General features: G+C 50.4%; 1 protein-coding gene across 12 annotated transcripts in view; it reads right to left on the bottom strand.

The window, feature by feature from the left end:
* Nucleotides 1–10,515: 10,515 nt before the first annotated feature.
* SPATS2 (spermatogenesis associated serine rich 2) overlaps nt 10,516–25,235 on the bottom strand; it is a 137,625-nt gene continuing 122,905 nt past the window's right edge. For all 12 annotated transcript variants that reach the window (XR_016216718.1, XR_016216717.1, XM_051845440.3 and 9 more), the window contains 5 exons: nt 24,370–24,428; nt 18,659–18,768; nt 14,517–14,619; nt 12,605–12,816; nt 10,516–11,705 (listed from right to left, as the gene is read on the bottom strand). Coding sequence is in view for 10 of the 12 variants with exons in the window: in XM_051845440.3 (XP_051701400.1) it covers nt 11,409–11,705; nt 12,605–12,816; nt 14,517–14,619; nt 18,659–18,768; nt 24,370–24,428 (781 nt within the window). In the remaining 2 variants the exon portion in view is untranslated. The remainder of the gene's footprint in view (nt 11,706–12,604; nt 12,817–14,516; nt 14,620–18,658; nt 18,769–24,369; nt 24,429–25,235) is intronic.

Genomic DNA, 25,235 nt, shown 5'->3' with positions numbered 1-25,235 from the left:
CGCCGGGCCTGGTCCTGGCCGGCGGAGTCACCCCCACATCTAGTCTCCTCCAGGTGACTGGTGAGCACTTGCCAAGGAGAATGCACTTTGCAGTCAGCTCCCTCTGGGACAGGATAGCACTGTGGCTAACTTGGGAACCAGGCTGCCAGCTGCTGTCTGGGTGATTTTTTTTTAGGAACGTTATTAATCTTTCGTGACTCAGTTTTCTCATCTGTGAAATGGGCGGCTGTCACAAACACAAACGAGTGAAAAGGAGATAGAACAGGGCATGACACTCATATCTTGCAGATGCTTGAGTCTCACAGGGGCTCTATAAAAAAATAGGGTGTTACTTTACCCTCCAGTTCATGAAGGAGGAAACTGAGGCAGAGAAACAGAGGTGGTGGGGAGACTTGCTCAAGGTAAGGAAGTTGGTGAATGGCAGAGTTCCAACTCTGATGGTTTGCCAACCTCAATTCTAGATTCTGCCTCCCTCCAGCAAAGCCATTGCCCCCCACCCCACCCCCCCAGTGTGTGTGGGCTTCCGGGTGGGTCTCAGGTCCAGGTGGTCCCGGAGCCACTCCTGGTGGTGCAAGCACTCTGATTTGCAAGCTTCCAGCTCAGCTGCCTGGGCTGCTGGGAGCCAGAGTTGGACCAGACTCTCCTGGGATTAGCAGGGAGTAGATGGGACGTGTGGGTGCCCCAGGGGTTATGTTGACTTTGGACCAGGCTCGCGCTGAGCGCTTTCCTGACATCGGCACATTGATCTCCATCGAGGCAGTAACTGCTGTCACATGCCCCATGCTGGTGTCCCTGCTCTGGTTTCCTGGGGGAAGAAAATACACTAAGGTTCATGGAATTCTTGCCCCCAAGGGATGGCCCTTAAGCCTCCTCCCACACCATCTCCCAAAGACTGCATGTATGCTGAGGGGGCGCAAACACTGGTGTGGCCGTGCGCTTCTGTGGGGCTCAGCGCCTCTCCTGCCGCCCCTTTGCCGGGACCCTCACTGCTTCCGGCCAGGCCTGGCTTGTTGGCCTGTGCAGGCTCCCTCAGCGCCTGGTGATTAATTCCCCACCTTTTCCCTTAGGCCTCCCACCCCCTGCACAATCCCAGGAGAGGAGTGTTGGGGTTGTCCCAGGGCCCTCCTCTGTGTAAGGTGCTCTTCCTCTCCCCCACCCCCAGCTCCTGACTCATGGGGCCACACAGAGGAGTCGGGGGGTGCGGTGGAGGGGAGCTGGAGGGGGAGCCCTGTGCAGACAGCTCGGAGCCTCTGTCAACAAGAAACTCAGGAGGCTGCATTTTGGAGCGGCTGTGGGAGGCCCGTGGGAGTATTATCTACAAAAAGGAACACGGAGAGAGAGTAGGGAAGAGCGAAGGGAGGAAAAAACCGCTTAAGACACAAAAGATGGAAAGAGCTCCCCCCCACACCTCCACCCACAAAGGACAGGTGGCTGTCGAGGAACAGAGCCGGCCCGCCCTCCCTCCTCTCCCTTCCCCCTCCCTCTCTCCCATCCCCCTCCCTTCACTCCCCTCCCCTCCCCCTCTCCCCCTTCCTTCCCAGGCCTGTGCCCAGCCTGACTCGCAGAGTGGCCAGGCTCCGTGTTTTTTTTTTTGTTTTTTTTTTTTTTTTTAGATTTATTTATTTGAAAAGCAGAGTTAGAGAGAGAGAGAGAGAGAGAAAGAGAGAGAGAGAGAGAGAGGTCTTCCATCTACTGATTCATTCTCCAGATGGCCGCAATGGCCAGGGCTGGACCAGCCCAAAGCCAGGAGCCAGGAGCTTCTTCCAGGTCTCCCACGCAGATGCAGGGATCCAAGGGCTTGGGCCATCCTCTACTGCTTTCCCAGAAGCATTAGCAGGGAGCTGGATTGGAAGAGGGGCAGCCGGGAGCTCACCTGGGATGCCGGCATCCCAGGTGGCTCTTTGCTGGCTCTGCCACCACACTGGCCCCCAGGCTCTGCCTGTAAGACTGTGCTGTGTGGTGGGGAAATCTTGGGCCTTGAGATGAGTGTGGGTTCAAACTCCAGCTAGGATTCCGTCCAGCTAGGCAGGTGGGGAAGAGCTTACCTGGAGTGGCAGGGCCTTCCTGCCTTCCCTTGTCAAAGGTATCTTCACAGCTACTGACAGCACCCTGGCCCTGGGCGATGGTGCCCGGGGGATGAGCACAGGACGGATGCCCACTGAAGGGACCTCAAGCCCACCAAACAACCAAAAGAGGGGCTGGCACTGTGGCATAGTGGGCAAAGCCCCGCCTGCAGTGCCAGCATCCCACAGAGGCGCCAGTTCGAGTCCTGGCTGCTCACTTCCGATCCAGCTCTCTGCTGTGGCCTGGGAAGGCAGTAGAAGATGGTCCAAGTCCTTGGGCCCCTGCACCTGCATGGGAGAACCATTAGAAGCTCCTGGCTCCTGGCTTTGGATCAGCACAGCTCCGGCTATTGCAGCCATCTGGGGAGTGAACCAGGGATGGAAGACCCCTCTCTCTCTCTCTCTGTCTCTCTGTAACTCTGCCTTAAAAAATGTTTGAGGATCCAGTAGTTGGCCACCTTTGGCTGCCTCCTCATGGGTTATTCCTTTTCTTTTCACAAGGAACTCAATGCACAAAATTCCAGGCAAGGGAATTTTGGAAGGAACTACCGTTCCATGGCCAGCAGTAGCACCAGGGCTGGAGGGAGACTTGAGCAGATGACGGGGATCCCCCACTGTGCCGTGCCATGGAATGGGAGACCACAAGGGGAGGCATCCCGTCCTTTGATGGACAGCTATTACAAGGGACTGGCATGGTGTTTAGGTGGTGTGACAGTGACAGGAGCCAACACCCTCCTAGTACAGCCTGGCTGTGGTGCCATGGCCGGTATCACACCGGGCAGTAGCACCAGGTGCCACCATCTCACCACAGCTGGCAGGGCTGGGCACCCACCTGCTCATTCTCTCACCCTGTGTGTTACGGCAGCGCTGGGAAGTGGCTTGTCTGAAGTCAGGTACCAGAGGAAGCCTAACTGGGTTAAGTTGAAGGAGGAGACCTGACTTTTCCCTGAGGAATCAAGTGTGTGGGATTGTGCCTGCTGTTTTGACGGCAGTGAAGGGGCGGGCGGGCAGAGCGGCTGTGCTGCTGAGGGTGACAGGTCGGGGGAGCTCTCTCCCCCGGAAGCACCTTCTTCACTAGGGTTTCCTCATGGGTGTGAAGTATCAAGGCAGGTAACGAAACTCCCTCCTCACCTGTATGGAAACAGTGGTCGCCAGCTCCCCGTGGGAAACTCTGGCCCCAGCACCACTCCTACTTGCCGAGGTAGGGACCCTTGTCTGGGGCCAGCTCCGTCTGCACCTGGCCTACCCTCCAATTCTACAGCCCCGAAATGGCCTGTTTGACAGGTAAGGCGGATACACCAGAGAGGCTCAGAGCACACCACCTTGGAGGGCTATGCATCCAGAGAAAGGCTACAGAACAAACGGTCGTTAAAAAAAAAAAAAAAAGAAGGAGCTGGTGCTGTGCCGTACTGGGTAAAGCCGCTGAGTGCAGTGCCGGTATCCCATATGGGCACTGGTTCGAGTCTCGGCTGCTCCTCTTCCGATCCAGCTCCCTGCTAATGTGCCTGGGAAAGCAGTACTTGGGCCCCTGCACCTGCATGGGAGACCCGGAAGAAGCTCCTGGCTCCTGGCTTCGGATGCAGCTTTGGCTTTTGCGGCCATTTGGGGAGTGAACCAGCAGATGGAAGATCTCGCTCTCTCTCTGCCTCTCTGTAACTCTTTCAGATAAATCTTATAAAAATTATTTTGCTTATTTGAAAGGCACAGTGTGTGTGTGAGAGAGAGAGGAGAGCCAGGGAGAGACATCTTCCATCTGTTGGCTCATTCCCCAAATGCCTGCAACAGCCAGGGCTAGGCTGTGCTGAAGTCAGGAGCCCAGAACTCCATCTGGGTTTCCTATGTGGGTGGCAGGGGCCCAAGCACTTGGGCTATCATCCATTGGCCTTCCCAGGCACATTAACAGGAAGCTGGGTGAGAAACTGAGCCACTGGGACTTGAACTGGCGCTCCGGTATGGCCTGTGGGCACCCTGAGCAGTAGCTTCACACACTGCACCCCGATACCCACCCCAGTGCCACTGTTTTGATGTCTCCTTTCAATGAATCAGGTCTGTTCTGCTGGAGTTACGGGAAGCCTTCGTGCAGGAGAGAAAAACAAAGGGAGTGAATGCTCAACGGGTCATAGGCTGGCTTAGATGCCCAGGAATATAAACTCTGCGGCAGCTCTCTAGTGCTAAGGGAGCTGCCACTGTTTCAGGAAGAGGGGCAGAGATGCTATGTTACTTTCCCAAGGCCACTTGGTCATACGGTTTAAGCTGGACTTAAAATCTAAGCCTGGGGTGGGTGCTGTGGTGCAGTAGGTTTAAGTCAGCTATTGCTGGAGTGCACGTTCCAGTCCTGGCTGCTCCACTTCCAACCATTTCCTGCTAATGCATCAGGGAGAGGCAGAAGGCGATGGCTCAAGTGCTTGGGCCTTGGCCACTCAATGCTGGAGATCCAGGCTCCCGGCTTTGGCCTGGCCCAGCCCTGGCTGTCGTGGTCATTTGAGGAGTAGAGGGAAGCTCTCTCTCTTTTTCAAGTAGATGACAAACAAATATAAATATTTAAAAACCCAAAGTCCAGTGTTGTCGCTCCCCCTCTCACGGAGGAAAGACACTGGACCCTGCGCTGTTCTTTCTGCCCGGCCCTTCCCGGGTTAGCTGCCAGTCCCTCACTCGCGGAGGAACGACACTGTCCCGGGTTAGCTGCCGGCCCCTCCACCTCCGCGGAGGAGCGGCACACCGCCGGCCAGCTCTCTCTCAGGGGCTGCTCAGATGTTCCTCAGGTGTTCCTTCAGATGTTCCTGGTGCATGTTGTTTCTCTCCTCCTTTATAGTCCTCTTCCACCAATCCCAACTCTGCTACCCACACGCCGAGCACGCTGCTCTCCTCCAATCAGGAGCAGGATCAGCTCCTGCAGCTTATCAGTCAAGTTGGCAAGAGGCAGCTGCGTAGAAGTTTACTCCTCCCTAGCGCCATATTGTGGGAGAGCAGATGCATAGAATAAGTCTTAATTCCAGGAACTTAGTCTAGTCTCAGTTGCTCCCCACACAGTGTCTTCCTATTTTTGCCACACTGCCTGGCCACCAGGCAGGGCTTCCAGGGGGTTAGGGAGGAGCTCAACTTCCTCTACCTGCAAAGCAGTTGAGCAAAGAGCTAGAACGATTTTTTAAAAAATATTTATTTATTTGAAAGACAGGCTGGCGCCTTGGCTCATAGGGCTAAACCTGCGGCGCCGGTAGCCCGGGTTCTAGTCCCGGTTGGGGCGCTGGTTCTGTTCTGGTTGCTCCTCTTCCAGTCCAGCTCTCTGCTGTGGCCCGGGAAGGCAGTGGAGGATGGCCCAGGTGCTTGGGCCCTGCACCCGCAGGGGAGACCAGGAAGAGGCACCTGGCTCCTGGCTTCGGATTGGTGCAGTGTGCCAGCTGTAGCGGCCATTTGCGGGGTCGATCAACGGAAGGAAGGCCTTTCTCTCTCTAACTCTGCTGTCAAAAAAAAAAAAAAAAAAGTTACAGAGAGAGGGGGAGAGAGAGAGAGGTCTTCCATCTGCTGGTTCACTCCCCAGATGGCCACAATGTCTGGAGCTGCGTTGATCCAAAGCCAGGAGCCAGGAGCTTCTTCCTGGTCTCCCACGTGGGTGCAGGGGCCCAAGGACTTGGGCCATCTTCCACTGTTTTCCCAGGCCACAGCAGAGAGCTGGAGTGGAAGAGGGGCAGCCGGGACTCGAACCAGCACCCACACAGGATGCTGGCACTGCGGCAGCAGCTTTACCTGCCACACCACAGCGCCGGCCCCTCCCTCGTATTATTTTTGTGTCTCAGTTGCCCCAACTAGTGTATCAGCCACTTGAAGTCAGGAGCTGTGTTTTAGTGGTTTCTCTCTCCTTAGCTTCCAGCTTGGCCACTGCATGAGCTGTGTAAATCCATGGAACTGCATCAATAATTGAGTACTTTGTCAGCACTGCAGGTGCCAGCAACTCCACTCGAGAGAGGAGCGATTGGTGTTACTGGATGCTCAGTGCAGCAACACCGATAACAGCAAGCAACTGAAAACCATCACGAGGGACTGGCTCAACGCAGTGTGATAAGCTGACACGCTGGAATACGGCAGCCATGTTGAAGTTGATTTCTTCTGAGAAGAGGAGCATGGTGGGGGCAAGAGGCGCGGAGTCACCACACAGACCCGAGGAGTCGGGTGAAAGCAGGCTCCGTTGCCAGGTGGGTTTCAAAGCCATTCCTGAGAAACTGACGCTCGCTTGCCAGCAGCCATCTTGACATGGCCTTCTCACTCCACCACACAGCCACAGAGGAGCCAGCTGTTCCACACACACCGACATGGGAAGAACTGAGGCTGCCTCTGGGGGGCATCAGAAGTCCAGGGTCGGATGCAAGCTTTCTTTCCATCTTTCATCCCTTTGAACTGTTTTAGGTTTTTAAAAACTGGCATTTACTGGGGCCAGCACTGTGGTGTAGTAGGCTAAGCCTCCTCCTGAGGTGCTGACATCCCATATGGGCGCTGGTTCTAGTCCTGGCTGCTCCTCTCTGATCCAGCTCTCTGCTGCCTGGGAAAGCAGTAGACCATGGCCCAAGTCCTTGGGCTCCTGCACCTATGTAGGAGACCTGGAAAAGGCTCCTGGCTTTGGATCAGCCCAGCTCTGGACATTGCGGCCATCTGGGGAGTAAACCAGCGGATGCAAGACCTCTCTCTCTCTCTCTGCCTCTTTGTAACTCTTTCAAATCAATCAATCTTAAAAAAAAAAAAAAAAAGAAAAAAAAAACTCTGGCATTTGCACATGCTTTTTCTTAAAAATAGAAAAATTACTGGTAAAAAGCCAGTTACAACATAAAGGTATGCGCAACAGAACTCTCATGTACAAGAAAACTGCATTCCACATCTGTGCTGCGCAAATTGGGGGCACGCGAGGAATTTAGAGCAGTTTCTTCCGAGGAGTGGGACAGGTTGGGGAGAACAACATTTTAATTTTCACCATGTACCTTCTTGTATTTTAGACCAATCTGTATTTTTATTTTTTAAAAAAAGATCTTATTTGAAAGGCAGAATTAAGAGATAGGAAAAGACAGAGAGAGGTCTTCCATCCACTGGTTCACTCTTCAAATGGCCGCAATGGCTGGGGCTGGGCCAGTCTGAAGCCAGGAGCCAGGAGCTCCTCCAGGTCTCCTACGTGAGTGGCAGGGGCCCAAGGACTCGGGTCATCTTCCGCTGCTTTCCTGGTGCATTAGCAGGGAGCCAGAGCAGATGCACCTAATTTCTCTTAATGAGGCTTCAATAAGGCTTAAGCTTTTTACAAATAAATCTAAAACCTACATGTCCACGTGTATATGTACGTCTATGCTTTCAAAAAAGTGTAGAAAGATACATGCCGAAGTCAGTCATTACCCTTGCTGAGTGGCATGAGTAGATGGAAACCTTTTTCTCTCTCCTTTTGCATTTCTGTATTATTCAATATTTTAAGTGCTAATTTTGTAATTAAAAATGTCAAAATAAAAAAAAACTTTGTATTTTTTTTTAAAAGATTTATTTATTTATTTATTTGAATTAACACAGAGAGAGGGGGAACAGGGGAGAGGGGAGAGGGGAGAGAGAGAGAGAGAGAGTCTTTCATATGCTGGTTCACTCTCTAGATTGGCTGCCCAAATCCAAAGCAGGAGCCAGGAGCTTCTTCCAGGTCTCCCATGTGGGTGCAGGGCTCCAAGGACTTGGGCCATCTTCTGCTGCTTTCCCAGGCCATAGCAGAGTTGGATTGGAAGTGGAGCAGCCGGGACTCAAACTGGCACCCACATGGGATGCCGGCACTGCAGGTGACAGCTTTACCTGCTACGCCACAGCACTGGCCCCTGTATTTTTTTTTGACAGGCAGAGTGGACAGTGAGAGAGAGAGAGAAAGGTCTTCCTTTGCCGTTGGTTCACCCTCCAATGGCCGCTGCGGCCGGCGCACCGCGCTGATCCGATGGCAGGAGCCAGGTGCTTCTCCTGGTCTCCCATGGGGTGCAGGGCCCAAGCACTTGGGCCATCCTCCACTGCACTCCCTGGCCACAGCAGAGAGCTGGCCTGGAAGAGGGGCAACTGGGACCAGGACTAGAACCCGGCGCCCCGACCAGGACTAGAACCCGGTGTGCCTGCGCCGCAAGGCGGAGGATTAGCCTAGTGAGCCGCAGCGCCGGCTCTGTATTTTCTTTTTTAAATGGACATAAAAAACCTTCAGGGGCCAGTGTAGTACAGTGATAGAAGTGCCACATGAGATACAGGCATTCCCTCTGACCACCTGTTTGTGTCCCAGCTGCTCCACGTCCAATCCAGCTCCTTCCCTGCTCATGTGCCCAGGAAAGCAGCAGGTGGCCCAAGTCCTTGGGCCCCTGCCACTCATGCACGGAGTTTCTGGTTCCTGGCTTCAGCATGGCCCTACCCCAGCCACCGCAGCCACCAGCTGCGGGAGTGAATCAACCGAGGGAAGGGCTCTTTTTCTGTTCCTCCCTGCTACTCTTTCAAATCAATAAATCTTAAAAAGAATCTTCAGACCGGAACTATAGTGCTAGTACATGGCAATCATGTCTCATCTGTCATGATGTAGAGAAAGAACTGCACGGGGAGCCGGTGCTGTGGTATAGCGGATAAAGCTGCTGCCTGCAGTGCCTGCATCCCATATGGGCGCTGGTTTGAATCCCGGCTGCTCCACTTCCGATCTAGCTCTGGGAAAGCAGAAGATGGCTCAAGTCCTTGGTACCCCAGACCCCCGTGGGAGACCCAGAAGCAGCTCCTGGCTCCTGATTGGCCCAGCTCTGGCTGTTGCCAGGGAGTGAACCAGCAGCTAGAAGACCTCTCTCTTTCTCTCTGCTTCTCTTTAACTTTGGCTTTCAAATAAGTAAATAAATCTTCAAAACAAAACAAAACAAACCTGTATGGACATCACTGCACTTAGGTGCTGCATGATCCAGGCCCAAGTGGTGACCACAGACTTCAGACCTTTCCTGTGGGGACCAGCTGTACGCCGGCCCAGCCGGGCTCCCGAGCCCCCAGCATCCAGTCATGCAGCACCTCGAGTTCCCGCTGCTCTTGTGTGAGCTGAAGCAACGTCTGCAGATCAAGCCTTACACCCTCAGGGGCATGATGGCCAAGCTCCTGTATGAGGTGGTTTGGCCTCAGCTACACTGATCCAGTCACCACTGGGTTGGGCTCGAGACTTCAACAGCTGCCCCGCGGTGACCGATGACTTGGAGGTCAGTGGCATCCACACCAAACCAACGTACAGGATGGGCAAGTCCCTCTGGGAGCCCAGCATGGATCCAGAACATCCGGCTGAAACTGTTTCCCAAGACATGCTGAACGCTGCAGGCCGGGACGCATTGTCAGGCTTGGGAGCCACTGCATCACTGAAAAGGATAAAACTGCCACGGTCATTAGCGTCCGTGGACCAATCCTGTTCCCAGAGCCCACTTTTTTTTTTTTTCCCTTTTAAATAAAGGTTTTTATTTTAAAAAAGAAAAGTCTTCAAATATATAATTTTAAAGAGTTATTTACTTCTTTGAAAGGCAGAAATACAGAGTGGGGAGAGGGAGAGAGGGAGAGAGGGAGGGGGAGGGAGAGAGAGAGAGAGAGAGAGGTCTTCCATCTGCTGATTCACTCCCTAAATGGCTATGATGGCCAGGGCTGGGCCAAGCCAAAGCCAGGAACCAGGAGCTTCATCCAGGTCTCCCAGGTGGGTGCAGGGACCCAAGGACTTAGGCATCTTCTACTGCCTTCCCAGGCACATTAACAGGGAGCTGGATTGGAAGTAGAGCAGCTGGGACTTGAACCAGCATCAATGCCGGAGGCTTAACCTTCTACGCCAGCCCCCAAATGTGTTTCTATGCTGAGATCTTCATTTCAACTTCAAGACAGTTTTGACAAACATGTGGCCTCCCATCTGTCTGGAAAGTCAAATAAGTTCTTCCTAGATACAGGACAGACTTCATAACCCTTCAAGGTCACCACGTCAGTCTCTGGATTTCCAGTTAACCAATTAGTCAGAACATCAGGGAATTTTCTTGGAAAATGGCTTCTGGGATCCTCCTTGCCTGCTGTTTTCTTTACTGACTCCCTCTCCCTCTCTATCTGTTCAAGCACCCGAACCCTGGCAGCCTGGCTTCAGCCAGGAGCCGGGGATGCCCGGGGGCAGCGGAGTTCCGCACGGCTGCCGCTTGCAGGCTGGGCCTCAGACCTGGGGACAAGGAGTGGGGGAGGGGGCGCCATGAGGAACGCTCCCACAAGTAATGGCTGCATGTGCTCATCCTGGCGCTCACATTTTAATGTGGTTGTGAAGCTGAGCGGGGGGGGGGGGGGGGGGGGGGGGAGCAGTAAACGACCCTGGGATCAGACACCCTCATTTAAACCCAGAAGAGGCTGCCCAAGGGACTTCTACCCATGTGACCCAGAGAAACCAATCACGAAACGAAGTCGCCGGCTGCGGCGCCACACACGTGAGAACATTCACGCAGCCGTTTTTATTTATTCAACTATAAAGGCTGATTGCAGCAATTTTTTGATGGGTAACACCTCAGATTTACATGAATCATATTGCTATAAATTTGGTTCAGGATCAGAACAGGATTCAGAAAATGGGGAATACAAACAAACAAATCTCCGAACGCTAAAACAGAGAAATACTTGTTTTTTGTTTTTTGTTTTTTTTAACTTGAATTAAATGCTACTTTCCCATAGACTTCCCTAGACTGGTTTGCAGTCTAAGGCACAGGAAACAAGGCTTCGGGCGCTGTGAAGGAACCGCAGGTCACGATGTGGCTCCTGGTAGGAGGCTGAAACCCTGCCGTGCGTCGGGCCTCGGGCAGAATCCTCACACAGCCCCAGTGCGCTCTGCTTTTCACCACTGTGTGTCCCCTCAGTGCTGCACATGCCCTCTCGCCACCTCTCCCACTCAGGCTGCTGTTTGCTGGGGACCCGCAGGCACCTTGGCTTCTGCTCAGGTTGCCGAGGTGACAGGACAAGCTCTGACCCCTCCTCCTGCGGCGGGCTCGGCCATGGACCCACCCAAGTGAGGCCTCTTTGGACACCTGGAAGACCTGGTACACCGGGGAGAACGCTGCACCCTTGGGAAGCCTGGCAATTGTTTCCTCTGATTCCTGGTGGAAATGGCCAATCAGAATCAATCTGTATCACTGGGAAAGGGCGAGGGAAAAAAACAGCTTCCCCTCCAAAAATGATAAAGAAATAGCAGAGAAGAAACCAAAAATACTTAGAATGGCACAAAAAGTGATATGCATAAACTTCTTTTGTTATTAAATCTAACTGTAAATTTCCTAAAGTCCAGTTATCAGTTGAACTGTATGGGAGAGAAGAGTGAGGCCCACTGTGCTGCCCTCAGGAGTTCATGGCTTCAGGCTGAGAGGCCCTGGGTCTGCGCTGGGGAAGCCCCTTTTTGAACGTGGGCTTGGGCGGGCCAGGCTCCATGCTGTTCCCTGCAGAGTGAGCTGGGCCCCGTTCGCTCGTGTTTCCTGGTGCCGGGGGAGGAGCATTCTGATACCTGGAACCCGAAGAATACCATGAGCTATTTCTGTAACGACCTGCACTGTCGAGTCGCCCTTGGCTGGCTGGGTCACTGGACTTCTGGCCTGGTGGCCTGTAGCCTGGTGCTCCTCGCCTGTTTCCTGGAAATACCTACGGATAAAAGAACAGGACGTTCAAGGTGCATGGTGTTTGCTCCAGGTAAGCGTTGAGAACTATTCTGGAAGCATAACTGTGGTCTCCCAGGCTTGGGACTCATCCCCCCTGCGACTCGTGGAATCCAGTTAGCCAGCCTGGCCGAGCCACAGCACCACTCCCTCATCCTCCCCGTCTGTCACTCCTGGCTCCTCGATGAGGACGCGTTCACTTCCTCAGCTGGCCATGAGAAGGAAGCTAAGGACGAAGGATGGATGTTGTTTGGGTTGTTCTGCGCCCTCAAACAGACCATTTTCTCACGTGAAGATGGTGAACATGTGGAAAATGGAGGGAGTGTAGGCGCTCTGCTTTGCTGTCAGTCGTGCTGCTGAGCCCCTTGCCCCGTCTCTCACAGAGCAGCCAGAGCATACGACATGGGACTCTGCTAGCACTCCTAACCCCAGCATCCTAGGAATCATGGACAGCACCGCCCTGCACCGCCCTGTGTCTTCTCCTCAAACCGAGGAACACAAAACGATGGATTCCTTTTCCACGTACCTGTGTCCACTCCCTACCCCCACCAGGAGCTGCTGCTTTCCTCTGCAGGCTCCTGCCCCTGCCCCTGTGTGCTTATCTGCTTTGAGAAGGCTGCACGACTCCCATTGTGACAGATCACCAGGCAATGCTACCTGCACAGCTAGGACCACTGCCGGCGTAGCAGAGCAAAGTCTGCAGCTCTTGGCAACAGGAAGTCGAACCCGGCTGGTTTGGATGAACTTACCGAATGCTTTCCTATTCTCCAGCTGGGCTGGAGAGACTTAAAATGGGAATAAAGAGAAGGGGTGATAAACTAAGCTACCAGCATTTAAGACAAGCTGGTGCCTATCCAAACATGCTTAGTGTGGAAGCCAGGTTACCTCCCGATGAGGCAGGTAGGGGCGGCCACCGGAGTTTGCTGTGGCTGCAGGAGGCTCTCCTGGTGCCGAGTTTTTCTTGTTAGCACCTGTAAGGCCAGGAGCAGAGGCACAGGTGGAGGAAACAGTAGAAGTGTCGCTTGGGCTCCCCAGGGATGCCAACGTCACTGAGCTACACCGGGATCTGGTTGAATAGCTGTTCTTTGGATGAGACACTAGAAAAGAACATGAGGAAGTCGTGGTCAGAAAGTGGAACAGCATGAGGGCAGGGGTTACCTTCCTTCTCTACCTCACAGTGAGCAATTTAAGGTCAAGAGCTGTCTGCTCAAGTCACAGAGAAAAACCTACAAAATGTGTCCACAGGAAGGATCATCTCGGCTGCCTTCTTCCTTCACTCCCTGCAGACCCCCAGGGCTTTGTAAAGGGACTGACACTGTGCTGCAGGGGGTGAAGCCATGGCCTGTGGTGTCGGCATCCGTGTGGGAACTGGTTCATGCCCCGGATGCTCCACCTCCGATCCAGCTTCCTTCTAAGGGCCTGGGAAAAGCAGGAGAGGATGGCCCAAGTGCTTGGGCACCTGCCACCCACAGGGGAGAGCCAGATGAAGTTCCTGGCTCCTGGCTCCGGCCTGGCCCAGTGCTGGCTGTTGCGACTGTCTCAGGAGTGAATCAGCGGATGGAAGATCTTTCTGTCTCTCCCTCTGTAACTGACTCCAAAATAAATAATGAAAAAGGAGAACTGTTTGAGATGGAAGTGACCCATCCCCCTACTGACTAATTACTTTCTTGGCATCTCCTACTAGTACCTAAGCTCCTGGTTACAGCTCCAGCAGCTGACTAAGCCTGGGAACAATACTATGAGCCATATGTTCGGTTTCCTATGCAAGGAACATTTTAAAGTACAGACTTTGCAAGGAAAAGAAAAGGTAAATAAATCAAATTTCTGCTAAAATTAAAGAAAAAAATCTGAATGATGCAAGGTGTAAATAATCAAGATCAGTTAAATATGAACACAAATACTCTTTACAACAAACATGTATCTTGCCAAATTTCTTTTGCAAAAATAACCCCCAAATCCAAAATACCAACACACTGAAAAAACATTAATATTTTAATTCAAATTGTGTCAGAATTCAATGGTTTAGAGCTACACTTCAGATTTTGTTCTTGGCTTTGTGCCTGGACGATTTCTGCCCTCAGTCTGCATTCATTTGTGTACTGGGAACCAAGGACTGGGTTCAGAGCTTGAGCACTGCCACTGCGAATGCCCCTCTCAGAGCCACAGCCTCACCCTTCAGTGCTGTTTTCTCTTTCATCTGAGAGACAGAAAGAGCTCTCATCTGCTCTGTTTACTCTGCAGATGCCAAAGCCCGGGGCTGGGAACTTGCTCCAGTCTCCCACGTGGGTGGCAGGGCTCTAACAACTGGAACCCTCATCTACTGCCTCCCAGGGTGCTCATCAGAAGGAGCTGGGCCCAGGCGCTCCAGTGTGGAGGCAGGGGACCCTGTGGGGTCTTGAACACTAGGCCACACCCCATTCCCCCCACCCCTAAGGCAGGCAGTGTTGCCTCCACGCTGAAGGAAAGTGGAACGAGCCTCCTCAGGAGGGGAGCGCAGAGGCGGATTCCGACCTGGCTCAGGGCTGCAAGCTCTGCACACTACATCATGCCCCTCTCAACGCAGGGGGCAAACAGTGGAAAAAGCCAATATTGTGTTAGGAAGCTGGCCAATACTCAACCTCAGAGCTCAAAGCATCTGCATCCAGGGACTGCCTCAAGAACCCTGGAATTACTGCTCATTAAATAAATAAATAAATAAATAAATAAATAAAAGCTGAGGAACCAGCAGTGAAGGGTCCATCAGTCCACCTGTCTCTAATGAAGACATCTCGAGTGCTCGTAGGCCTCAACAGCTCACCTTGTCCAAATGAATCGATGCTCTTCTTCAGGGTCTCTACATCACAGGTGAACCGGGCCACTCGTCCCAGATCCTCGTCGTACTTCCGCTCACTAACAAAATGCTGGAGAAGGGGCAAAGAAAGGCCTCTGGGTTAGACAGCCACACACTGAATCTGTAACTTACCAGATACATAAGAAATGGAATTTTTTTTAGAAGATTTATTTTATTTAAAAGGCAGAGTGACACAGGCAGAGAAGGAAGGAAGGAAAGAAGGAGAGAGAGAAAGACAGAGAGGGAGGAAGGGAGGGAGGGAGGGAGATAGATAGATCTTCCATCCTCTGATTCACTCTCCAAACAGCTGCGATGGCCAGGGCTGGGCTGGGTCAAAGTCAGGAGCCTGGAGCTCCACCTAGGTCTCTCATGTGGGTGGCAGGGGCCCCAGCACTTGGGTCATTCCCTGCTGCTTTTCCCAGGGGCATCAGCAGGGAGCTGGATTGGAAGTAGAGCAGCTGGGACTCACACTGGCACTCTAATATGGGATGCTGCTGTTACAGATAGTGGCTTAACCTGCTGTGCCATGATGCTGGCCCCAGAATTATTTGCTTATTTACAAAATATTTTACTTACTTATTTACTTACTTGAAAGAGTAAAAGTGAGTGTGAGAAAGATCTTTGATTTGCTGTTTACTTCGCAAATGGCTATAACCACCTGGCCTGGGCCAGGCTGAAGCCAGAAGCTATAGATCTCCCCCTCATCACTGCTGAGTAACTGAACAAACTCACTCATTTTTCTCAAGTCCAAAGATAAGTCTGAGAGTTTATGAAATGTTGTGCCAAGGCCCAACAGAGAAGGGAAGGGGGAGATCTATAGCAGGGGTCATCTTCCCACATTGGCTGTCCTTGACACTTGCTCATTCATTTGAACAGCAGACCGAAAGAGTATGTACTCCCTTCCACTGGTTCACTCTCCAAATGCCTACAATGGCTGGGGTTAGGGCAAAGCTGAGGCTGGGAGCTGGGAATATAATCCAGGTCTCCCACCCGGGTGGCACTGACCCAAGCATTTGAGTCCACTGCTGCTTCCTGGGGTCTGCATTAGTCAGAAGGCAGCGTGAGGACTCACACCCAGGCACCTCTAACACAGGATGAGGGCAGTGTCTTCCCATCCCGTTCCATTTCATTTATTTACTTATTTTATTATTTTCCTTGGAAGCCCACCTTCTGTCTTTATCAGACAGGATTTCTTAGTCCTTTAAAGAGGAACAGCTTCTGGACCACTTTGCAAATGACAAGAGTTTACCCGGCAAGTGGTTTTAACCTTTTCAGTAGACAGAACTGAGAAAGAACCAACTTAACCTTGGGTCAAAAACTACTCTACAGAAACACGTCAGGAAGAGAGGGTTTCTGGGGGCCTATCTCAGTAAATACAGCCTGAGGTGGCTTGGAGTCATTTTATTTCAGATGGAAAGGAAGTGAAAAAGAAATGTTAACCTAGGTATAATTTGGAAGAACTGCTCCTTAGAGCAGGCCTCTTAACAGGAGGCGGACTACTCCCACTCTGACTGCATCACATCCAGAGTGCTGACAGGGAAAGCAAAGGGAAAAATTACCTCTGCGCCTAAGGCTCCAAAGCTTTAGAGTACACCGTGGCTCAGGAAGGCACATGAACTCTTGTAACAAAGCCTTCAGATATGTAATATCAGTCTGAGATTAATTTGAAACAAATTCTAGGGTCTGTTGTGCCAAAGACATAAAAGGAATGCCAGAAATAAGATGATGTGGAAGTAAGACATTTAAACCACACAGCACACACTTCAGTACACTGAAAGCAGGGAGAGAACCAGATCCTTAGTCAGCCTACAAAGTATTTCTAGCAGCTTTTCAGCCACGTGGGTAGGGGAACAGATGAAGCCGCCAAGAGCCAGAATTCTCATCTCATTCCAGAGGGTTTCCGGCTTCTCCTAGAGAGTTGAATGAGACTGACTGGCATCAATGCAAGGAAGGATATCTATAACATTTAGTAATATAGTTTTAGTTAAACAGAAAATAGTCATTTACAATTTACACTGTTCGGCTACTTTACCCTAAGACAGTCTGAGGGGAGGGAATGAGAGAACAGGAACACGCCATAGATGTCTCATACACCGAGCTGGAATACTAACAAGGGTCCTGGTAAGGTGCCAGGTGTTCTTCCACCTGTGCTTCTATTTTACAAAGGTTATCTTGTCAGCCCCCACAGCAAGCACCCCTCTCAAATATGGCAATAAATCTTTTTTTTTTTTTTTTTTTTTTTTTGACAGGCAGAGTGGACAGTGAGAGAGAGAGACAGAGAGAAAGGTCTTCCTTTGCCGTTGGTTCACCCTCCAATGCCCGTCACGGCCGGCGCACCACGCTGATCTGATGGCAGGAGCCAGGTGCTTATCCTGGTCTCCCATGGGGTGCAGGGCCTAAGCACTTGGGCCATCCTCCACTGCACTCCCTGGCCACAGCAGAGAGCTGGCCTGGAAGAGGGGCAACCGGGACAGAATCTGGCGCCCCGACCGGGACTAGAACCCGGTGTGCCGGCGCCGCAAGGTGGAGGATTAGCCTAGTGAGCCGCGGTGCCGGCCGCAATAAATCTTTATGTTCAGGAAGAGCAGAGGTTAAGGGCTCAGGAGCAAAGAAGGTCGACTCCCCTTGCTCATACAGCTTGCAGCTTATACACAATTATTTAGAACAGCAGTGTCCACAACCATCCATGAACGTGCCAGTCTCTCTCTTGCTCACATGCCTGGTCTCAGAAACGCTGTTCTTTATGTAAGAATTTAAAATGTGGGCCAGCACTGTGGCATAGCAGGTTAAGCAGCCATCTGCAGTGCCAGCAGCCCACATGGGTGCTGGTTTAAGTCTCAGCTGCTCCACTTCTGATCCAGCTCCCTACAAAATGTGCCTGGGAAAACAGCAGAAGATGGCCCAGGTCCTTGGGCCCCTGTACCCACATGGGAGACTTGGATGAAGCTCCTGGTTCCTGGCTTTGACCTGGCACAGCCTGAACCATTGTGGCCATTTGGGAGTGAACCAGCAGATGGAAGATCTCTCTTTCTCTGTCCCTCTCTCTAACTCTGCTTTCAAATACATAAACAAATATTAAAAAAAAAAATTTAGAATTGACTGTTGAACTCAAGCAATCTTTATACTATAATCAGCATCTCAGATTGTTTATCTTCTCTGTTAAATCACAACAGACCCACTACTGCTTTCTGTGCCAGGCACTGAGGATGCAGTGGTCCCTGCCGTTGTGAACTCATAGCCTGAGGGAAGACAGACTAATGAAAACGCACGGCACGAAGATCAGGACTGCTGTGAAAGCACAGGAGGGGTGGCTGTCAGGAGTCGGCAGACGGGCAGGCCCACAGGGAGGGAGCAGGAGTGGACTCCGTCTGCAGGAAGGAGAGGCTGAGGTGGTTGCAGCGGGGATGAGGAGTTGGGCCTGCTGTGAAACAAGAGCAGCGGCAGAGCCCGGGAATCAGTGTGGAGGACTACAGTATTAATCCTAGTGCACTGGGAAGTGTGAAATAGGCTACTGCATGCTGAGAGTGCAGGAGTGGGCTGCTCCACTTCCGATCCAGCTCCCTGCTAATGCGCCTGGGAAAGTAGCAGAGGATGAACCAAGTACCTGAGCCCCTGCCACACATGTGGGAGACCCGGATGAAGCTCCTGGGTCCTGGTTTTGGCCTGGCCCAGCCCTGGCCTTTGTGGTCATCTTGGAGAGTGAGCCAGCAGATGGGAGATCTCTCTGTAACTCTGTCTTTCATATAAAATGAATAAATCTTAAAAAAAAAAAAAGAGAGAGAGAGGCTGACACGAGTCCAAGAACATTCTGGCAGCTTCATGGGATGATGGAGGTGGTGGTGAAGAGAAAAGGCCAGAGCCAAGGTTCAGAAGGGGTCAAGTGCACAAGGCCTGCTCCAGAGTGAGCACTGGGGAAACGGTCTAAGGCCCCAGCTGGGACAGCTACACAGACAGCAGTGCCACTCACAGAAAGGAGGCCTGTAAGAGGGTCAGGTGTGCTGGGGGAGGGTCATGAGGTCACCTTATCCAGCATGGCCATGAATTATGCAGACTTGCTGCATTAGCCCTTGAGAGGAAGAAGAAAGGCAGAAAGGAGAAGGAAGCTTTACCTTGATATCAGCTCTGAGCTCAACCAGTTGCTCCTCTGACATTCGAACAGCCACATCAGTCATCTTCTTCAGAAGTTCCGCTTTCTTTTGTCGGCTGAGCAAAATTTCCACTGTAGGGAAAAGGAAGTGTGGCTCTTATGTTGTTGCCAAACAGCATGAAAAAGAACTAGGACCAGAAGCCTTGCAGCGTGTGTTTGGACAACCACCCACCCAGAAATGAAACACCAAAGGTCCAGTTCCCACCTTCTGAAGGGTCTCCAAAGACAGAGAAAGGGTAAACGTGCTTCATAAGTCACAAAGACTCATAAATCGTTCATTATTTTTTTCTCCTCATAATAGTCAAAGGGTAATTTTTTACAAAGAATATAAATTAAATATGCACACATGGTTAAAAAAGAAAAGCAACTTCATCTAGCGTAAATGGGTATAACACAAAATGTAAGTGGTCCTCTTAGTGTTGCTTCTGTGGTTTCTTCCCCAAAGGAAGCCACTGCCAGCAATTTCTTATTTATATTTCCAAATATTTCCAAGTAGATGCAACATGCATATCTCTCCTCTTCTGCCCTCCACACAGATGGAAGGACATCATCACAGCCTTTCCTTGACCTCAGCTACTTACACATAATCTGTCTTGAAGTTCATTCCCTATAAACCCACCTGGATTACCTCCATTCCGTTGAACTACCACCCAGCATTCCATGATGGGATGTTTAGGCTGCTACAGCTTCCCTGGAATCTGTCTACCTGATGTGTAACTCAGACACGGCCACGGCTACAGTGGATAACACGCAAAAGAGCTTCTGCCGGGGAGCAGAATGAGGACTGTCAGATAGAGCACCCACAGAACCTTTTCCACACCCCAGCAGGGACTCTGTTATTCCTGGTGGAAGGATGGAAATTTGCTCAGAAGATCTGGCCTTTCTGTGAGTGAGCAGGTGAGCATGCTCGTGGTTTGGAAAAGTGTGGGATGGGGGGCAGCTGAAGGGGAGGACTTCGGGGAAGACCATCGGTTAGTTAACTGACTATTCATTCTTCCTCTCCTTACCTATCAGTCTAATGCTGTTGGATACCAATGTGCTAAGTAAAAAATCTACATTCCCAGGCCGGCGCCGTAGCTCAATAGGCTAATCCTCCACCTTGCGGCGCCGGCACACCGGGTTCTAGTCCCGGTCGGGGTGCCGGATTCTGTCCCGGTTGCCCCTCTTCCAGGCCAGCTCTCTGCTATGGCCAGGGAGTGCAGTGGAGGATGGCCCAGGTGCTTGGGCCCTGCACCCCATGGGAGACCAGGAAAAGCACCTGGATCCTGGCTCCTGCCATCGGATCAGCACGGTGCGCCGGCTGCAGCGGCGGCCATTGGAGGGTGAACCAACGGCAAAAGGAAGACCTTTCTCTCTCTGTCTCTCTCTCTCACTGTCCACTCTGCCTGTCAAAAAAAAAAAAAAAAAAAAAATCTACATTCCCTGGCTTTGCTATAGATGAGATGATTGCACTGGGAAAAAAAAACAAAAACAAAAAACAAAAAACAACTCTGGGGTTTATAGACAGTTCTCAGGAGGAGTCTCACTCAGTTTGCAAGTAATGTTCTGTTGTTCCTTGACAGGAGCCAAAGAACTTGTCTTCTGACTCTGAGCACACTCCCAGGATGGTGGGCAGGTGCACAGAGGAGCCTGGGTCCCTGACATCATCTTACAGGTGTCAGTCAGCCCCAAATCGCTCACCTCTGGACTTTTCACTTGGTAAGAGCAAAGTGAACTTATATTTAGACCACTCTGTTGTATGTAGCCAAATTCATCTCTAGATTGCACACAGAATCCTTAATGCACTAAGAAATTAGCCAAATTTATGTTAGAAAAAATAGAATTTTTCAAAGAGCTCCCTCAGGTAGGTGTTCAGAGAGCTGAATGTCTTTAACAAGTTTACTTAGCCCAGCTGCCATTTTTACACCATCCAAGGGCTGCCCATGTCCATGCCAGAGAGCCAATCAGGGCACAGTTTCCCGAAGTTGGAAACCTGCCTCTTTTTTATTTTATTTTTTTTGAAGATTTATTTATTTATTTGGGGCTGGCACCGTGGCTCACTTGGTTAATCCTCTGACTGCAGCGCTGGCATCCCATATGGGCACCGGGTTCTAGTCCCAGTTGCTCTTCTTTCAGTCCCGCTCTCTGCTGTGGCCCCAGAGGGCAGTGGAGGATGGCCCAAGTGCTTGGGCGCCTGCATGCACGTGGCAGACCAGGAAGAAGCACCTGGCTCCTGGCTTCGGATCGGTGCAGCACCGGCCATTAGTGGCCATTTGGGGAATGAACCAATGGAAGGAAGACCTTTCTATCTCTCTCTCTCTCACTGTCTATAACTCTACCTGTCAAATAAAAAAAAAAGATTTATTTATTTATTTGAAAGGCAGAGTTCAGAGAGGGGAAAGGCAGAGGCAGAGAGAAGTCTTCCATCCACTGGTTCACTCCCCAAATGGCAGTATCAGCTGGAGCTAGGCCAGAGCAAAGCCAAGAGCCAGGAGCTTCCTCCGGGTCTCCCATGTGGGTGCAGGGGCCCAGGCACTTGGGCTATCTCCTGCTGCTTTTCCAGGCCATAGCAGGGAGCTGGATTGGAAGTAGAGCAGCTGGGACTTGAACTGGCACCCATATGGGATATCGGCGCTGCAGGCGGAAGCTTAATCTGCTATGCCACGGCACCGGCCCTGGAAACATGCCTCTTAACAGAAGCTTAACACCAAATCCCTAAAGCTACACGATCTACTGGCATAGCTCCCAAGATGAAACCAATCTGCCACTTATATGAAGCTCATTTATTTCGGTTCCAGCTTTATGAGACTCTGTGACAAAATTACAGATCTCACATAACAGTAACTCCCAGCACCTAACTGCACAACACTGGACAAGTCATATTCTTCCAAAGAGCAAGTTTCTTCATTTATGAAATGAAAAACTTAACTAACTAAAAGGGTTGATATGAAGATCATATATGAATATGTGAAAAAATCCTGAGCTGTAAAGTACAGTGAACATACTAATTATTTAGTAACATTATAACGTGTAAAAAGAAGTCTCTGAATTTGATACAGTAAGATTGTCCATGAATTGATAAAGGGTTGAAACCGGTGACAGCGTTCACTGTATTAGTCTATTTGAAATATCCTTGCAGTTTTCTTCTAAAAGATAGATTCTGAAAAGTTCCTTCTCAAAAGGACTGTCTCTTTACTCGCTTTATCTGAACCTTCATCTTCAAAAAGAGAATATGCACATACAATGAGCTCAAACTGTCAAGTTTAGAAATCTCGAGACATATTGCTCAACGTAGATGAAACCTTGCAGGATCTCTGCTACGCTCTCAGCATTCAAGTTACAATGGGCAAAAGTGAATTCAGCTAAGTGCTTCCTAGCTGCCTCCTCTGGCCCATGACCACAGCCATAAATGACCTAATCCTGAGTCAGTACCTCGACCCAGCCCCGTATTTCTATTCTTAACAGTTTGAGGGTGGGTTTGAAGAAGCAACTTTCCTAATTATTAAATCCAGCAATACAAATGCATGAAGGCAAAATCCACCAATGAAAAGCCTCAAGCCACTGAGACTCTAAAAGCATTCTCTTCTTTTAATGTAGATGAGTTTCTCTCAACCTAATTTTTTAAAAGATTTATTTATTTACTTGAAGTACAGAGTAAGAGAGAGAGAGAGAGAGTGAGAGAGTAAGATCTTTCATCTGCTGGTTCACTCCACAAATGGCTACAATAGCTGGAGATGAGCTGATCCAAAGCCAGGAGAGACACTTCCTCCAGGTCTCCCACGTGGGTGCAGGGGCCCAAGGACTTGGGTCATCTTCCACCGCTTTCCCAGGCCATTAGCAGGGAGAGCTGAATGGGAAGCGGAGCAGCTGGGACTTGAACCAGCGCCTATACGGGATGACAGCGCCACAGGTGGCAGCTTTACCTGCTATGTTATGGCGCCAGTTCCCAACCTAATTCTTAAAGACCAAAAACCAGAAAAGACCTTCCATACATACCCCTACAAGAACGTTCTGAGATAGGTAGTGACAGGAATGCATATATTTAACTGTAGGCAACCTAGTGAAGCCTTCTCTAATTGTGCTACAGGGTTTTTTCCCCCAAATAAAAAAAAAATCCCAATGGAACTATTTAATCACTGGAGGGAAAAGCAAAATAAAACAGGGCCCATGCTTCTGCAGGATATTTTATTCTCCTAAGGTTAATGTTATTATTATTATTTATATAATAATATATTATGTTATTATTACAATAATATATTAATTTCATGCTGCAGACACCATGATGCCGTCTCCCATACAATAAACTCTACCTTCAAAATAGTTTGGAAATTAATTTTTTTAAAAAATTATGTATTTATTTATTTGAAAAAGAGAAAGATCCATTCACTGGTTCACTCCTCAAATGCCTCCAACAGTGGGGGCCAGGCCAGATCCCCCACACAGGTGGCAGGTATCTAACCATGTGCTGCCTCCTAGGGTACGTACTAGTAGGAAGCTAAAATTGGAATTAGAGCCAGGATTTAAACCCAGGGGCTCCAACATGGCGTGGGTGCTTACCAAGTGATGTCTGAATTGCTGAGCCAAACACTTGCCCCTGGAAATGCTTTTAAAACTGATTCTTGGGACCGGGGCTGTGGCACAGTGGGTAAAGCTGCCATCTGCAGTGCCTGCATCCCCTGTGGGCACCAGTGGAAGATGGCCCAAGTGCTTGGGCCCCTGCATCGCATGGGAGACCTGGAAGAAGTTCCTAGCTTTGGATCAGCCCAGCTCCAGCCATTGAAGCCATTTGGTGTGTGAACCAGCGGATCCCTCTCTGCCTCTGTTAACTCTGCCTTTCAAATAAATAAATAAAATCCTTAAAACAACAACAACAAAAAACCTGGCTCTTGTATTTTGTCTAAAAGGATTCATATACCAGTGCAGTATAACTGCTCAATATTATTTAAACACATAAAGTCCTGTGTGGCATTTATATTGTGCTTTTTGTTATGAGGGTTGGGAGGCAGTACTTGAAGTTTATGCAGGCAATAACTTTAATTAAAGAGCAAACAGAGGCCGGCGCTGCGGCTCACTAGGCTAATCCTCCGCCTTGCGGCGCAGGCACACCGGGTTCTAGTCCTGGTCGGGGTGCCGGATTCTGTCCTGGTTGCCCCTCTTTCAGGCCAGCTCTCTGCTGTGGCCAGGGAGTGCAGTGGAGGATGGCCCAAGTGCTTGGGCCCTGCACCCCATGGGAGACCAGGATAAGTACCAGGCTCCTGCCATCAGATCAGCGCGGTGCGCTGGCCGCAGCATGCTGGCTGCGACAGCCATTGGAGGGTGAACCAACGGCAAAGGAAGACCTTTCTCTCTGTCTCTCTCTCTCACTGTCCACTCTGCCTGTCAAAAAAAAAAAAAAAAAAAAAAAAAAAAGCAAACAGAAGCAAGTGGTTAAGGTGCTCACATCCCATACCAGACTACCTGGTTTAGATTCTGGCTCCGGTTCCTAAATCCAGCTTCCTGCTAATGTGGCCTCTGGGACTCAGGTGGTTGGGCCCCTGCTGCCCATGTGAGAGACCGGAATGGAGTTACTGGCTCTTGGCTTGTTGTGGGCACTTGGGGGATATACCAGTAGATGGGAGCTCTGGGTCTTCATTTCTGTTTCTCCATCCCTCTCAAATAAGTACGAATTAAAAAATAAAAGATCAATCATCTTACTTGCTTCAGCTTTCACTTTGTCCATTTCAGCCAGCAATGCCACTTCCCGATCCATTAAACTAGGAAAAGATGACAAAGGGAAAAGAAGGTTTGATCAAAAACTCAAGTGCAGAAACGGCACATTATTAACATTGGGAAAGACTGGTAGATTTGATTACTAAAAGTACATTGCACAAAAATGCTAATGACTCACTTTGAACAAAGACCATTTTACGGATTTCCAGCAAGACAGACAGACTCAATTCTCTTTTATTTCTGTGTTATAGTAGACCAGTTGCCAAAAACCCAGGAGTCAAGCATCAGTAGATGGCAGCAGCAAGCTATGTGAGACATTTCTTAGTAAACTGTTCTAAAGCAAAAGTCGCCTGTAGAAACCACTTATTTCCACATATGCACTCACGTAGTCTTTATATTCTGGTCTATAAAATTTGACAGCCTTTCTTCTAACAAGTTTTTGCCAAGTAATTTCCCTGCTAGGGCACAGGAAATCTATCTGTAACTAGAGTTCCTGCACTGTCAACAGCTCAGCACAGTGGTGCCAGGTCCATGGACACTGTAGTCCTCAGAAAGCAGAGCATCCAGAAGAGACAGACACACCAGGCTGTGCTGGGTTCTGACCAGCATCTAACAGTAATCCAGAAAGGGTGGAATTAAGGTTTCCAGCAGGCTTTTTACAGAAAAAGAACACTAAACAGGCCACTGGAATGTTTTCTAGTGCAAATATAAATGGTTTGTAGGCACATAAAGTTTCCATGTCCTTATAGAAGAGCCCATGTCCTTCAACACCAAAGGAAGTAGTAAAGGGCCAGTGTTGTGGCCCAGTGGGTCGAGCCACAGCCTGCAGCGCCAGCAACCCATACTGGAGT

The sequence above is a fragment of the Oryctolagus cuniculus genome, chromosome 11 (genome assembly GCF_051225735.1).
Source record: "Oryctolagus cuniculus isolate XC-2025 breed Fujian yellow rabbit chromosome 11, ASM5122573v1, whole genome shotgun sequence".
NCBI lineage: Eukaryota > Metazoa > Chordata > Mammalia > Lagomorpha > Leporidae > Oryctolagus > Oryctolagus cuniculus.
Note: the sequence above shows the minus strand (reverse complement) of the source record. Positions and strands in the feature narration are given on the sequence as shown.